Genomic DNA, 15022 nt, shown 5'->3' with positions numbered 1-15022 from the left:
CGCCAAGGGCTTATATATGCCTTGGGCTTATGATGGGTGCCGGGGCCTGGAACCTCCCGGGCTTATATAATGCCAAGGGCTTATATATGCCTTGGGCTTATGATGGGTGCCGGGGCCTGGAACCTCCCGGGCTTATATAATGCTAAGGGCTTATATATGCCTTGGGCTTATGATGGGTGCCGGGGCCTGAAACCTCCCGGGCTTATATAATGCCAAGGGCTTATATATGCCTTGGGCTTATGATGGGTGCCGGGGCATGGAACCTCCCGGGCTTATATAATGTCAAGCCTTCTTTCATGATAAAACTTCTTCATTAATAAAACATTAAATACAAAGCATTACACAAAATACTTCTTCAAATGTAAAGCATTCCACGGTCGCTTGAGGGGGCGTCCCTGGCCATCTTGTAGGTACCAAGTATTGGCACCGACTTTTCTGATAAGCTGATATGGTCCCTCCCATCGGGCATCTAGCTTCCCTACTTCCCCTGCTGGATTAACTCTTTTCAACACAAATTCTCCCTCTTGGAATTCCCGAGGCCGGACCTTCTGATTATAGGCTCTCATCACCCGAGCTCTGTAGGCCTCCATTCTACGAGCCGCCTTCTCTCTTCGTTCTTCAATGAGATCCAATTCTTGTGCCCGGGCTCCTTCGTCTGTGTCCTCATATGCTTTAATCCGAGCTGAAGGCTGTTCGATCTCTACAGGCAAAATAGCCTCCGACCCATATACCAGGCTAAAAGGTGATTCTTGTGTTGCAGTGTGTGGAGTGGTGCGATAGGCCCATAACACACTCGGGATCTCTTCAACCCAATCTTTCCCCATTCCATGCAATCGCGCCTGTAAAGACCGAACAATAGTACGATTGGTTACCTCTGTTTGGCCATTAGCTTGAGGATAGGCGACCGAGGTGAAAACCTTCTTAATGCCCATCTCAGCACACCAGTCTGCCAATTTTTGGCCCTGAAATTTCCTGCCATTATCCGAGACCAGCTTTCTTGGTAGCCCAAATCGACATACTATGCTTTTCCATAAAAACTTCATCACCTCGGCCTCTGTTATTTTCGCCAAAGGCTCTGCCTCCACCCACTTGGAAAAATAATCAACAGCTACCAACAAGAATTTCTTCTGTGCCCGGGCTAGTGGAAAAGGTCCCACTATGTCCAGACCCCATTGATCAAAGGGGCAGGATGCCCATATCGGAGTCAAGTTTCTTGCCGGACTATGTTGTATATTTCCGAACCTCTGACATCCTTCACAAGACCGGGAAATCTTGTATGCGTCTGCCTGCATAGTTGGCCACCAATATCCTGACAGCAACACCCTTCGGACCAGACTCATAGACCCTCCATGGTTTCCACAACATCCCTCGTGCACTTCCCGCAAGACATATTCGGTTTCTCCTTCCTCCAAACATTTGAGCAAAGGGCCCTGGTAGGAACGCCTATACAGGCTTCCTCCCAAGATAGCAAACCTGGCTGCCTGTCTTCGTATGATCCGGGCTCGTCCTTTGTTCTCTGGAAGGTTCCCCTGAGTTAGGTACTTGACAATCGGGGCTTTCCATGTGTTTACTTGGAGGACCGGTTCCCAGGCTTCTATGGCAGCCACCGTTTCCCTTTGCAGAAGGGATTCGCTACAATCACCTTCCCCCGCGGCCGCTTTCTTAGCCAAGGCGTCTGCTTCCATATTTTTTTCCCGAGGTATCTGCTCTATACTCCAAGTGTCGAAACTGGCCCCGAGCTCTTCAATCATCTTACAATATTTTATCAATTTCTCTTCTCGAGTACAGAAGGTTTTGTTTACTTGTTGAACAACCAACTGAGAGTCAGAATAAATTATGATATGACTTACCCCAACATCTTACAGCCTCGTATTCAGCTTCGTTGTTGGAGGCCTGGAAGTCTAGCTCCACGGCTATCTCAATCTTCTCTTGGGCCGGTGAGATCAGGATGATCCCCACACCACTGCCTCCAGCACCACTTGCTCCATCTACAAAAACCCTCCACACTTTTTTTCGGCCAAAAACGGCCACCTCTGTCAAAAAATCCGATAAAGCCTGGGCTTTGATGGCCTTACGTGGCTGGTACTCAATATCATATTCTCCTAGTTCCACCGACCATTTCACAAGTCTTCCCGAGGCATCTGGATGAGTCATAATACGCCCCAGGAGGCTATTAGTAAGAAAAGTTACCGGGTGAGACAAGAAATAAGGTCTCAATTTCCGGGCCGTTATGACTAGAGTCAAGGCCATCTTCTCAATTTCCGTATATCTAACTTCCGCCCCCTTCAAAGCATGGCTGACGTAGTATACAGGCCTCTGATCTCCCTTTTCCTCTTTTATCAAGACAGTGCTGACCGCCTTTTCTGTAGTGGATAGATGTATCCACAATCAATCCCCTGGTTCCGGCTTAACCAAGATAGGCAAGCTAGCCAGATGCTCCTTCAACTCCTGAAAGGCCTGCTCGCATTGCTCAGTCCAGCCGAACCTCTGGGCTTTACGCAACACATGGAAAAAATGATAGCTGCGATGAGCTGATCGAGCTATAAACCGGGCCAGGGCTGTAATCCGGCCGGTTAATCGCTGTACCTCCTTAATAGATGTTGGTGAAGGCATTTCCCGCAACAACTTCACTTTTTCAGGGTTGACTTCTATCCCTCGTTCAGTGACCATGAACCCCAGAAACTTGCCACTTTTCACCCCAAACATACACTTAGCCGGGTTCAATTTGATCTCATATCGCCAAACTATCGCAAAAGTTTCCTCCAAGTCGGGTAAGAAACTATCCCGGGTCCTGGACTTCACCAATATATCATCCAAATATATCTCCACATTTCGGCCCACCTGTTCCCGGAATACTCTGTCCATCATCCGCTGATACGTAGCTCCTGCATTTTTCAAACCAAATGGCATCACTACGTAGCAGAAAGTACCTCCCGAGGTGACAAAGCTGACTTTATCTTGATCTTCCAGGGCTAAAGGAATTTGATGATAGCCCTGGTATGCATCCATGAAGCTCAGCAACTCACACCCGGATGTGGAGTCCACCAACTGGTCAATTCGGGGCAGAGGGTAACAATCTTTGGGACAAGCTTTATTTAAATCCCAGAAATCCACACACATTCTCCCCTTTCCCGTGGCCTTTGGTACTAGCACTACGTTGGACAACCAAGTAGGAAATTGTATTTCCTTGATGTGCCCGGCCCGCAGTAGCTCTTGAACCTGCTCCGCTATCACCTTATCCTTCTCGGCCCCAAAATGCCTCTTCTTTTGTAGGATAGGTCGGGAACCTGGGCTGATGTTTAGTTTGTGTTCTGCCACCCGAGATGAAACTCCTACCAAATCACCCTGAGCCCAGGCGAACACATCCTTATTCTGAATGAGGCAGCCTCTCAATGCTTCAATCAACCATGCATCTAAATCCCGAGCTATTTTAACAGACTTCCCTGTTTGCCCGGGCTCCATCTCTACCTCTTCATACTCGCTTTTGGATTCCTCCACCGAACAGACTTCTCTTCCCCCCAAGGCTCCTACCTTTCCATTCTGTTTTGCCCTCTTGTAGTCTATCTTCACTGTCTCGGCATAGCATTTTCGGGAGGAAGGCTGATCTCCTCGAACTTCTCCGACCTTATCTCCCACTGGGAACTTGATCTTTTGATGGTAAGCTGAGGCTACGGCTTTGAAAGAGTTCATAGCAGGCCTACCCAAGATGACATTATAGGAAGAAGATGCTTTCACTAATGTGAATCTTGTCATGACCGTCCTCTTCTCATCTCCTGATCCCAAGGTGATAGGCAGCAACATTTCCCCTTGGGGTTGGACAGTGTGCCCGGCAAAACCATATAAGGCTGTTTTTACCGGGCTCAACTCATACCCCTGCAAATCCATCTGCTCGAATGCTTCTTGAAAAAGGACATTCACTGAGCTTCCCGAGTCAACGAACACCCTTCGAACATCATAATTGGCGATCCGAGCTTGTATAAGCAAGGCGTCATTATGGGGTAAGTTTACTCCCTCCAGGTCTTGGGGTCCAAATGTAATGATTGGCCCCGCCCCCTGCCTTCCTTCCTCCACCCCTAAGCTTTTCCTCCGACTCCAGGCCTTCCTAGCCCGGTTGGAATCTCCATCCGTAGATCCTCCCGATATCATGTTAATGATACCTTTGGCCGGCCCATCTCCAGATGTTTTGTCTTTTTTTGCATGATCCATTTCTTGTTTTCCTTTTTCCCGAGAGCTGGTGGCATCCCGGGGAGGAATCGACGTCTGTGACCCCCGAAACCAAGGCACGCTTCGAGGCTTTTTTGGGACCGGCCTACCATCTCTAGCATAAGGTAGTTGGTGTCTTTGCTGCAGAGTTCGACACTCACTGGTGTCATGAGTGCACTCTTGATGAAGTGCACAGTACTTCCAGAGCTTCTCCTTAGAAACAGAGGTCTGCGTGTCGACCCTTTCTTCACAAATATGAACAGCCTTATCTCGGGTCCCTCGGTACGGAGCATATCGGGACAATCGCCCCATGGGATCATGGTTCTCCCTACTTCTTCCTTGTTCCCGGCCTCCCTCCCGCCGGGCCACCTCCTTTTTCTGCCTCTGAGCTTCCTCCATGTTAATGTATTTTTCAGCCCGAGCCAGCAAATCTTCGAAGGTCCGGGGTGCTTTTTTCACCAGTGATTTGAAAAATTCCCCCTCCCAAAGACCTTGAGTGAAAGCCGTGATCTTGGTCTCCTGGGCACAAGTCGGGACCTCCAAAGCAATTTTGTTAAACCTTTTGATATAGGTTCGTAAAGACTCCTCTCCTGACTGCTTTGCTTCAAAAAGGCTATAGGCAGTTTTCCTATACCTCTTGCTACTGCCGAAGTGCTGCAAAAACACTTGCTTGAATTTGGCAAATGATTGAACACTCTGGGGCTCCAACTTCTCAAACCATCTTTGGGCAGAATCCACCAAAGTGGTTAGGAAGACTTTGCATTTGATCTTATCTCCATAGCAATGTAGCATGGCTACATTTTCAAACCGAGCCAGGTGCTCCTCTGGGTCTGTGCTCCCATCGTATTTCCGGATTTTAGCCGACTTGTAATTTAGTGGCAAGGGTTCCTCTATCACCTCCTGTGAAAAAGGGCAACCCGGAATTTTGATGGGGCAAGCCATTTGGGAACCCCCCTCCTCCAACTTCTGTACCTTTCTCCTGAGCTCATGCAACTCATCTGCCATGGACGGCTGTATTGAGTGCATCCAAGAGATTTCTTCTTCTTCTCCTTCTTGAACCTGGGCAATAGGGTTTGGATTACCCTGATTTCCTTCTTCCTCCACTGTTATGTCCTTTGATTGTGGTTGCTTTACAGCTATCAACGACTTTCGTACCACCTCTTGGACAAATGATTCTAATTGCTCCAAGGGAATGGTAATATTCCGTCCTGGCTGATGGTCTCCAGGTAATGTTTGATCATGAGAAGCCATATCTACGTCTATAGAACAAGCTTCCCACAGACGGCGCCAATGATGATGGTAGTAAAACTAGGGCCCGGGCTATCAGGGTAGTGTTGTGGGCCTGACGTGGTGACCGGGCTAATGAAATTGATATATGAACTGCCCTTCCTTAATCGAGATGAACTGCACACCAAAGAAGGGGATAAAAAGCACGTTAGTGGGACGCCAGAGGAAGTTCCGGCGGGGCCACTCCGATGCTTAAGTTAGACTTAGAAATAGAGTGGGCTTTTTAGAGAGAATGAATATAGTGCTTTGGAAATTTAGGTGAACATCCCTCTACCAATATCTGTGACCAGATATTTAAAGGCCTTGGAGTGAGAGTGTCACTCCGCGATTCCAGGGTAGTGGCCACGATCTGGATCGTGGGTGTGGTAGTTGCCCATGTTTGCCTGTCACGTACGATGAACCCGAAAAGCTTGGGTTGGTGATAATCGTAGAGATCATGCCCCTAAAACACGGGCCTTATATAAGTCCTGCAGACCTGGTTTTCCGGGCTCCTGAGGCTACTGGGCTACCTTAATACAGCCCTACCACTCCGGGTCATTCGTGTCCCGGGCCCCCTGGCTTACCGGGACATCATGTATAATTAGTGAGTCAATTAATTGAAAAAATTATATATTATGATTTAAGTGGGATAAAAAATCATTTAAATGAATAAATGATTTTCCATATATGCTCATCATATTACATATAAATTGATTGTAAGAGAACATTCGTCTTTTGGTTTTATTATTTATTCACTCATATGTTGTTTTATATATAATAAGACCATTGACGTAGATTAAAATACTATTGAAAAGTTAATATATAATATTAAATATCTAATATTATTACTTCTAAATGTTTCACTTGGTTTAATTTATTATTTAATTTTTATTATTTGTTTGTTTACAAATATACTGCAATAATTTAATAAAATTTGATTAAACGAGTTAATTTTAAAATATTTTTAGTTGTATAAAGTTTCTCATGGTACATGGTTATTTTTCTAGTAATAACTTAGTAATCATTGGTTAAGTTAGTGATTTGAATTTGATTAATGAAATTGAAATTACATTAGAAAGACCGATTTCTTTTGTTGAACAATAGGTTACTGATATGAACTTGCAATTGATTCGAGGTGATCTGTTTGAGTTGATATTATCAGACATATTCCGAGGATTTAATTCATTGGTACTTTTTTGGTTGAGGTACGTAAGAGTTGTTTACGTTACGACGCCTATAATGACATGTAATGATATTAGGTATTTGTAATGAGTTATGACGTGCTTATGTGTTATGTGAATTTTATGATTGCATTCACGAATTTGAATAGATTGTTAATGTGCAGAATTGAGAATAATCCCTATTTGTTTTTTATAAAATAAATAAATTCTTATTTGAATATGAATGGATATGCATCAAATAAACACGTTGACAATTTTTTATAGCACGTTGAGCCTTACTCCTTTGACGGCTATCGATATTGATCTATTAAGATGTGTTGAGTCATCGTTGGAGAGAGTGACATTATTTAGAGGTAGCACGAGGCCGAGTGGATCGCACCTGCACCCTCGATGCTACGATACTCCTGATGACTGCATGAGGCCGAGTGGGTCGCTCCCGCACCCTCATGCTACGTGCGTTGAGGAGCAGTGATGATTCGAGGTCTGCTGCGTACCTGGCACGGGTGGCCATTGAGATTATTGTGATACGATTATTTGGACTCCATTTGGTATCCCTTATTTCATTGATACCTGTCACGCATTGCATTGCATTTCATTGCATTGTACTTGATTTTATTCATGTCAGTTATATTTGTCGTAATTTTCCTAGTTTGTCGTACTGGGTTTCGACCCCTGTTATGATGTGGATGTTTGTGATTCTATAGCAGGATATCCAGGGGGATTTGACGCGTCTGGTGGAGCGCCAACTAGTGGTACCCAATGAGTAGAGCGTGGAGTCGAGTTCCCAAACATATATATTAGCAAGTTCCCAGATATATATTATCATATTAGCAAGTTTTATATTTTTCGGGGACATGCCCTATGTATCTGTATTGATAGTTTTTACTTTGTTTTGGATTATTGTTTGTGTGATCGAGCCTTGCCGGCACTGCATGTGTTTAGTCCTAGCCAGTGCGGCTATAGGTTTGCAAATTGGTATGTGACTCTATTTTCGAGTATATATTGTTACTTGTGTTATACAGGTTTTTGGGATGCCCTATTTACGGATAGGTCATGCTGAAATTTCTTTAGGCCCAAAACGTGAATTTTTAATTCGTTTTTGCTGTTTACATTAAGTAATTCTATTTGTTTGATCATTAATTATTAATCAGGACACGGACCCTTTCAAAAGAAATTGAAGATTTCATTTATTATATTGTTAGATTTTACTATTATATTATAGATTTTGTATTCAATTTATATAAGATTGGACAAATGTAAATTGTGTTGAATTTTTTGTGATGTAAATATACAAATATTAAAGTATATGTAATATTACTTTTTTTAATATTATTTGTGTTATTCGATATTATATAGATATATACTTATATATATACCCTCTAAAAATATATGAGTTTTATTTGTGTATTTATATTTCTTACCTTGTATTTAATGCCTCGTACTTGGTTTTTACTATGTGCTCCATTTGGTTCATAATAATAATAATATTCTTTATTGTCATTGTCTCCTAATCAATATCTATATTTTATTTTTTTATATTCAAATATACTAGTTCTATTTGTGTATTTATATTTATCACCTTGTGTTTAATGCCTCGAACTTGGTTTTTACTATGTTCTCCATTTTGTTCATAATAATAATAATAATATTATTATTATCGTTGTCTCCTAATCTATATTTATATTTATTCTATTCTATTCTATACATCCTATAAATATACGAGTTCTATTTGTGTATTTACATTTTTGACCTTGTGTTTAATGCGTCGTACTTGGTTTTTACTATGCCCTCCATTTGTAGGGATGACAATATTCCTTGCTAGTTCATGTACCCACGGAAAAAATCCGAAACGGGACAGGTTTGAAGGGGTGTTATCGGGTTCGGGTTCGGGTTCGAGGATTTTTTTAAATTCCTGTAGTGGACTGGGGCGGGTACGGGGATGCAATCTCCTTCCCCGAACCCGCCCCGATAGACCCGATAATAATAATAAATTAATAAACTAATATTAATAATAATAATTTTAATTACATTTAAAATATAGACTTGCATTTCACGTGTATACTGAAAACCGGCCGCCTACTTCGTTTCTTTTTATTTTTAAGAACAAATTTAATATTTCAACCAGGGAGGAGACGGAGACGGATTCGAGGATTTAATCTACACGGGTTTGGGGATTCACCCCTATCCCCACCCCATTTCCATCTCCATAGTGGGGATGTGGACGCGAATGGGGGTTCAATCCCCATGGATTCGGGTTCGGGGCCGGGGATGGGAACGAGGATGAGGGTGAGTTTTAATTTCGAAGACGAGGATGGGGACAACAAACTCGTACTCGCTCCGCCCCATTGTCATCCCTATCCATTTGGTTCATAATAATAATAATATTCTTTTTTTAGTACAATAATAATATTCTTTATTATCATTATTTCCTAATATTATACATGATATTAATTGACCGGTGCACTATTTTCCCGCAAATCAATGCCTTCGTCGTTTAAAATGCTTGCATTGTTTTTCATTATTTCTTTGTGTCGTTTGAATTGCTTCAACTATTTTCCTTCCTACCCATTTTGATTTCTTCTCGGTTTTGCCATAATGCTTTGTTTTTTTCATTTTTGTTTTCTCTCCCTCGCCACTTGATCTCTGTTGTCTTCTATTTTGGACACGGCTCTGGGTTCTTCTCCATGTGGTTTTCTGTTGTTTGATTGTTTCATTGGTAGTAATTTTCTTAAGGAATGATTGGTATATTAAAATGAAATAAAAAAGAAATAAAATTAACTTTGGAATCGAATAATAAAAGAAATGGAATGATATTTTTATTTCATTTCAATTATTGGTATCGAAAAAATTAAAAAAGAATTGATTGAAATTATTTTATTAATCAAATATTTTTAAGTAAAAAAAATAATTACTACTCATTGTTGATATTATTATTATTATTATTATTATTATTATTATTATTATTATTATTATTATTATTATTATTATTATTATTATTATTATTATTATTATTATTATTATTATTATTATTATTATTATTATTATTATTATTATTAAATAATAAATTAATAATATTATTTATCTCAAAAAAATTAATAATATTATAAAATTATTCTATTTAATTTAATTTAACTTTTATATTAATATGAATAATTTTTAAAATATTTTTAATACAATAATATTTTAAAAAATAATAAAAATAAATAATTATTAAAATAATAAAATAGTATAATAATAATTATTTTATTAATATTAGTTATAAAAATAATAATAAATAATATAATATATTTTTATAATAATAATAATAATAATAATAATAATAATGAATAAATTTTTAATTAATATTTTATAAATAATAATAGATAAATAAATAAATAAATCATAATAAATAAATTTTCAATTAATAACCTTTTTACTTTAGGAAATAAATTAAGTATTAGCAATTTAATAAATAAACATAAATTAATTAGTCATCGTCTCAGCTATAAATATAAAATGACATGAAAAACTAATAAAATAATTGAAATTGACAATAAAATTAATCATTAAATAAAATAAAATAATGATAAAACTAAAAAAATTCGTGGTAGATATAAAATTTCACTTAACATTTACCAGATGGTTAAATTTCATCATTCGATTTAATTTTTTATTTTCCTGAAAGTTTAATAATCAAAATATTATGTTAAAAAGTTAAGTAGACTGAAAACGTTGCGAGAACGATAAAAGTTAAAATAATTCCGCTAAATTAATAATTTTTTTAGATTTATAGACAAAAAAATTAAGGTAATTTTCAATTTGTAGAATTTAACTACCTTGAACCAAATTGATAAATTTAAGAAAAAATTGTAATTTCGGTCTTTTATGTTTGTCACTTTGCATCGGTCATTTATGTTTTCATATTTCAGTTTTAGTCCTTTTTATTCGAAAATGTTTACGTGAAAATATACACGTCAGCTCCACATTAGCACTAAATCAGCGCCACATCAGAAAAATGACTAAAATTGCCAAAAAATAAAGATAGCGGACTAAAACTAAAATATGAAAATATAAAAGACCAAAATCGCAAAGAAACAAACATTCAGGACTGAAAAAGCAATTTTTCCTAAATTTAATGGTTCAATTTAATGTTTAGTTTTGCTTTAATGTTTGTTGAGATTGTTAAATTTAATAGTTGGATTTAATTTTTTGCTTCTCTTAAATGTTTGGTTTAGTACCAACAATATTATACCAAAAAAAGTTTTTTAAACTAAAAACACGACTAAAACGATAACATATAAAATAAGTCCACAAAATGAATAATTTTTTAGATTTATAGATAAAAAAAAATTAAAATAACTTTCAATTAATTAATTTTTTAGTTTAAGACATTAATTAAATATCACCAATTATTAATAAATGAATAAACTTAATTAATTATCATTGACTAATATATAAAATGACATAAAACACATTAAAAATTATTGAAAATGACAACAATATTAATTATTAAATGAAATAAATAAGGATAAAATTAATTATATAATTTATTAAACACATTAAATTGAAGATGAAAATATTAATGAGAGGACATTTGAGTAAATTCACAATTCAACTCATATATATATATTTAGAATAGTAAGTTACAAGTTATAAGTTATAGCGTTTACTTGCTATGATAAGTATAGGATTATATTAATAATCCTAAGCAATCAAATGTTTACTTGATTTTTTAGGGCCCGTATTAACTCATAAAGTTCATCCATAGTTACCTAATTTATATTTTAAACCTTGATGATTTATCACAAATAAATGATGTGATAAATAATCATTATGTTTTTAATTAAAAAAATTACACTAATATCCTTAATTTACTTCCCAAAAAAATAATATGTGAAAATCTCATTTAAAAAAATTATATAACGTGAATATAAATTTCAAATAATTTAAGATATATTAATACATTTCATTTAATTTAAATATACGAAATGTCCATTTAAAAATTATAAAACATAAAAAAAATCTAATAATTTAATATATGATTAATGCATTTCATTAGAATTTATCCTTGTTAATGGGAAAAAAAAAATTTAACTTAATTTATTAATTTTTTTAAAAAATAAATAATATTTATACTCAATAATTTTGGTCAATTAAAATAATTTACATGTGGATTAATAATAATTTACAATTTTCAATGAAAATCACAATCCCAATTTTACAAATAAAAACAAAAATTAAGATTATATATTATACACAAAGGACAAAATTGTAACTCTTCATTTAATCATAGTATAAATCACAAAATTGATCCATTAAAGTAAACATGTGATTGTTTATGCATCATTATTCAACATCCTATAAAATTAGTTTAATGATCTTAGTATTATTTATCTATATATAATTAATGTCACTAAGTAAACACAACTGTCTAGTAAGTATAAACATGAGTATATAACAGAGAGATATATAAAGTGATGAGCAATTGTGCAGGAAAGTGAAGTGCTCTTCAAATATATTGAAGTGGCTCTGGAAGGAAATGTAAATATTTCGAACCCTCCATGAAATGACATGCTCGAGATGTCGACAACATGTAACTCCCTATAGATGGTGCAAGACCAAGTGAGCCCCATGCTGGGGTTGAAGAGTTAAAGCTGTGTGAGGAGCATGCGTATACGACTTCGAAAGTTCAAAGGAGAAACGTTGCAGCATCATAGCTGTAGCCATTTTTGCTTCTATAATTGCAAATGTTTGTCCAACGCAGATTCGAGGTCCCCACCCGAATGGAAAGAATATGCCCTGCTTCTTTTGGGCCTTGGCGAATCCTTGGCTAAATCTTTCTGGCTTGAACTCCATCGCGTCGTCCCCCCATATTTCACAGTTGTGATGTGATACTATTATAGGCAGCATAATCTGCGCCCCTGCTGGCAATGTGAAGTCACCCAATTTGGTTTCTTCGAATACCATTCGGCTAAGAGCTACCACCGGCGGATAAAGTCTTAGCACCTCATATAGAATCATGGTAACCTGCAATATGTATATATATGGCGATCACATTATAAGTGCTATAATTGATTTATATCCACGTGTTGGTATGGGTTTTCCTTACCGTTTTTAGATGATTCAACCCGTCGAAATCGGGTGGTTTGCTCCCAAATACTTGTGAAACCTCCTCTCGAGCTCTAGTCTGCCACTCGGGGTACCTGCTCAATAAGATCAGTGTCCAAACGATAAGTACTGAAGCCGTTTCCTGGCCGGCTAAGTAGAACAGTTTGCATTCTTCTACTATTTCATCTATGCTCATCCCATATTTCTTGTTTCCACGCTGCTCGATTTCTTGGAAATTTGATTCCAACAATATGCCCAATAAGTCGTCATCGCAAGCTTTCCCCTCCTCCTTCTCCTCCAATCTTTTGTGGATCATTCCCCTTATCAATGATTGGATTTCTTTCTCTATGTTCTTCATTCTCTTGTTCGTTTTGGTCGGTACAAATCTGCTTAGAAAGAAACCATAGATGTATGTTACAAAATAATTACTTACCTTATAATACACTGTGACTCTGTACATGGTACAAAAATTGAATGTCTATTTAGTACTTGTACTTGTACGAGTTAAGATATTTGAATAATATCACTAAAATCCGCCATATATAGCTTCGGGCGTAGTGACAAACTTTTGATCTTAAGTCTGGTGTCAGAACCAAAATATCGGACTTGGATCCTCTACTGTGACGTGCTGTGCACAAAACCAGATCCAAATCCCAGAATGTCATGTTCGATAATGGTATTTGAATTTTGACATAAGCTATATAATTTGATTACCTCCATCCTGGAATATACACAGATTGTGAAGCTTTGGTCCTGTACTCACCCTGTAACCTTTGAAGTTCAAATATCCTTCTACCTTGTTCAAAGTTACTACCAAATGCTGTTCTTGATATCACGTCGCTTGTTAAGATTTTCAAGTAAGGCCACACGTCTATTTCATTCGTTTCATCCGCCATAATTCGCTCTTCGAATTGGTTTATGACTTCTTCGCAACTAGAAAAAAAAGCTGGCATCATAAGCTGCACAAATTGCCAATTGAAAAGTCAGCTCTTTAATTTGTTACTGTTTGTAAAAACTTATCATGTTCGATAACTCAATAACCTTCAACTTGTGGATATGGAAGGCGGGGCTGACGATTTTCCTGTGTTTGGCCCATTTATCGGACTCGTAGAAAAGTAATCCTTGTACAAGCAGCTTGGCTAGCGGGTTCGGGTTTTTGGGCTTCCGGTAGATAAAATTCTTGGACATTACTTCTTTTATCAGGTCAGCATCTGCAATGACAACTGTGGGTGTTTGCCCTTGCCAAATGAAGCCGCCATTTCCTGAAATTTTACCCTTATACTATTACTATGTTTGAATTGATATATTTCAAAATACATAGATATCAATCATATTAAATATATTTTTGTTGACTTCAAGTCCACATTTTTACATATTTATATATTATTATTTCATGTTAATTATAATTTGGGCGGACGTATAAACAATAAAATTATAATAAAAATCTATAGATTTCAAATCCATCTTCCAAACTCCACTCTTAATGTCATGTTTAAGCACAGGATGTCACAAGTTCAAAAAAGACTTGATCCCAAGTGATCATTTGACAAACATAAGATATATAATACGTACCATATTTCTTGAGGGTTTTGTAATAAAAAGGCATGACTCTTGGCTTGATATCATCATCAAAGTTGATGGGCATAGATCTTGCTTCTTCATTAACCCCGGAAATCTCTTTCGTGTCGCCGCAGATGAAGCGATACGAGCTCCCCCTGAGACCCTGCTGTCTCAGGAAATTTTCCAGTTTTTTAGGCCTACACCAGCCCCAATTCACCACTCTCCATATACAAAATAGTATAACTACAGCACACCAGAGAGAAACACTGAGACACGGAAACTCCATTGATACTTAGCCAATATTACGGCTCCGCCAACCTCCATAAATAGGTTGTCCATTGAGAACTGATTTTTTTTCCTTAAGAGTTGATAATGTGTATAGTCAATAGTCATAATAATATTGCGACAGATCTTTGAATTGAATTATGTATATTTTGTGATTTTATATTTAGATTTAGTATTTTTGATATCAAATAATCTTGCGCAAGTACGAGTAGATTACTTTTACAGCGTGTATCGATAATTGCTTTGTCTCCTTCAACTCTAAAATATCGATCCAATTTTGAAATAAATGTATTTACATTTGAAAGTGAAATGCCTAATTCACAAAAATACAACCATTTCAGAATAATGATGTGATGATACAAATGTGTGTGATTGAGTGACATTGAAATTTGGTTTTAACAATTTTGTAGGGCAAATATAGAAGCCAATTATATAGTGAG

General features: G+C 37.2%; 2 protein-coding genes across 2 annotated transcripts; both read right to left on the bottom strand.

The window, feature by feature from the left end:
- Positions 1–2388: 2388 nt before the first annotated feature.
- Positions 2389–5454, bottom strand: LOC140890001 (uncharacterized). The gene has a single exon (XM_073297748.1). It carries the CDS (start codon positions 5452–5454, stop codon positions 2389–2391), a length of 3066 nt encoding a protein of 1021 aa, XP_073153849.1.
- A 6776-nt stretch (positions 5455–12230) lies between these two features.
- On the bottom strand, positions 12231–14583 carry LOC140890000 (cytochrome P450 CYP72A219-like). Its single transcript, XM_073297747.1, has 5 exons — positions 14310–14583; positions 13779–13999; positions 13452–13696; positions 12739–13123; positions 12231–12656 (listed from the first exon to the last, which is right to left on the bottom strand). The coding sequence occupies exons 1-5, from the start codon at positions 14581–14583 to the stop codon at positions 12231–12233; spliced, it is 1551 nt and encodes a 516-aa protein (XP_073153848.1).
- Between the last annotated feature and the right edge of the window lie 439 nt (positions 14584–15022).

Source organism: Henckelia pumila, chromosome 3, assembly GCF_033568475.1.
Source record: "Henckelia pumila isolate YLH828 chromosome 3, ASM3356847v2, whole genome shotgun sequence".
Classification (NCBI taxonomy): domain Eukaryota; kingdom Viridiplantae; phylum Streptophyta; class Magnoliopsida; order Lamiales; family Gesneriaceae; genus Henckelia; species Henckelia pumila.
The sequence above is the reverse complement of the archived record's forward strand: the minus strand, read 5'-3'. Positions and strand labels throughout refer to the sequence as shown.

Excerpts from the sequence above, each read along its gene's own strand:
- LOC140890001 (XM_073297748.1), bottom strand. The coding sequence starts at position 5,454 with ATGGCTTCTCATGATCAAACATTACCTGGAGACCATCAGCCAGGACGG.
- LOC140890000 (XM_073297747.1), bottom strand. The coding sequence starts at position 14,583 with ATGGAGTTTCCGTGTCTCAGTGTTTCTCTCTGGTGTGCTGTAGTTATA. Across the intron at positions 13,697-13,778 it reads TCCATATCCACAAGTTGAAG|CTTATGATGCCAGCTTTTTT; the intron begins GTTATTGAGTTA and ends CAATTTGTGCAG. Across the intron at positions 12,657-12,738 it reads GGTTGAATCATCTAAAAACG|GTTACCATGATTCTATATGA; the intron begins GTAAGGAAAACC and ends TACATATTGCAG.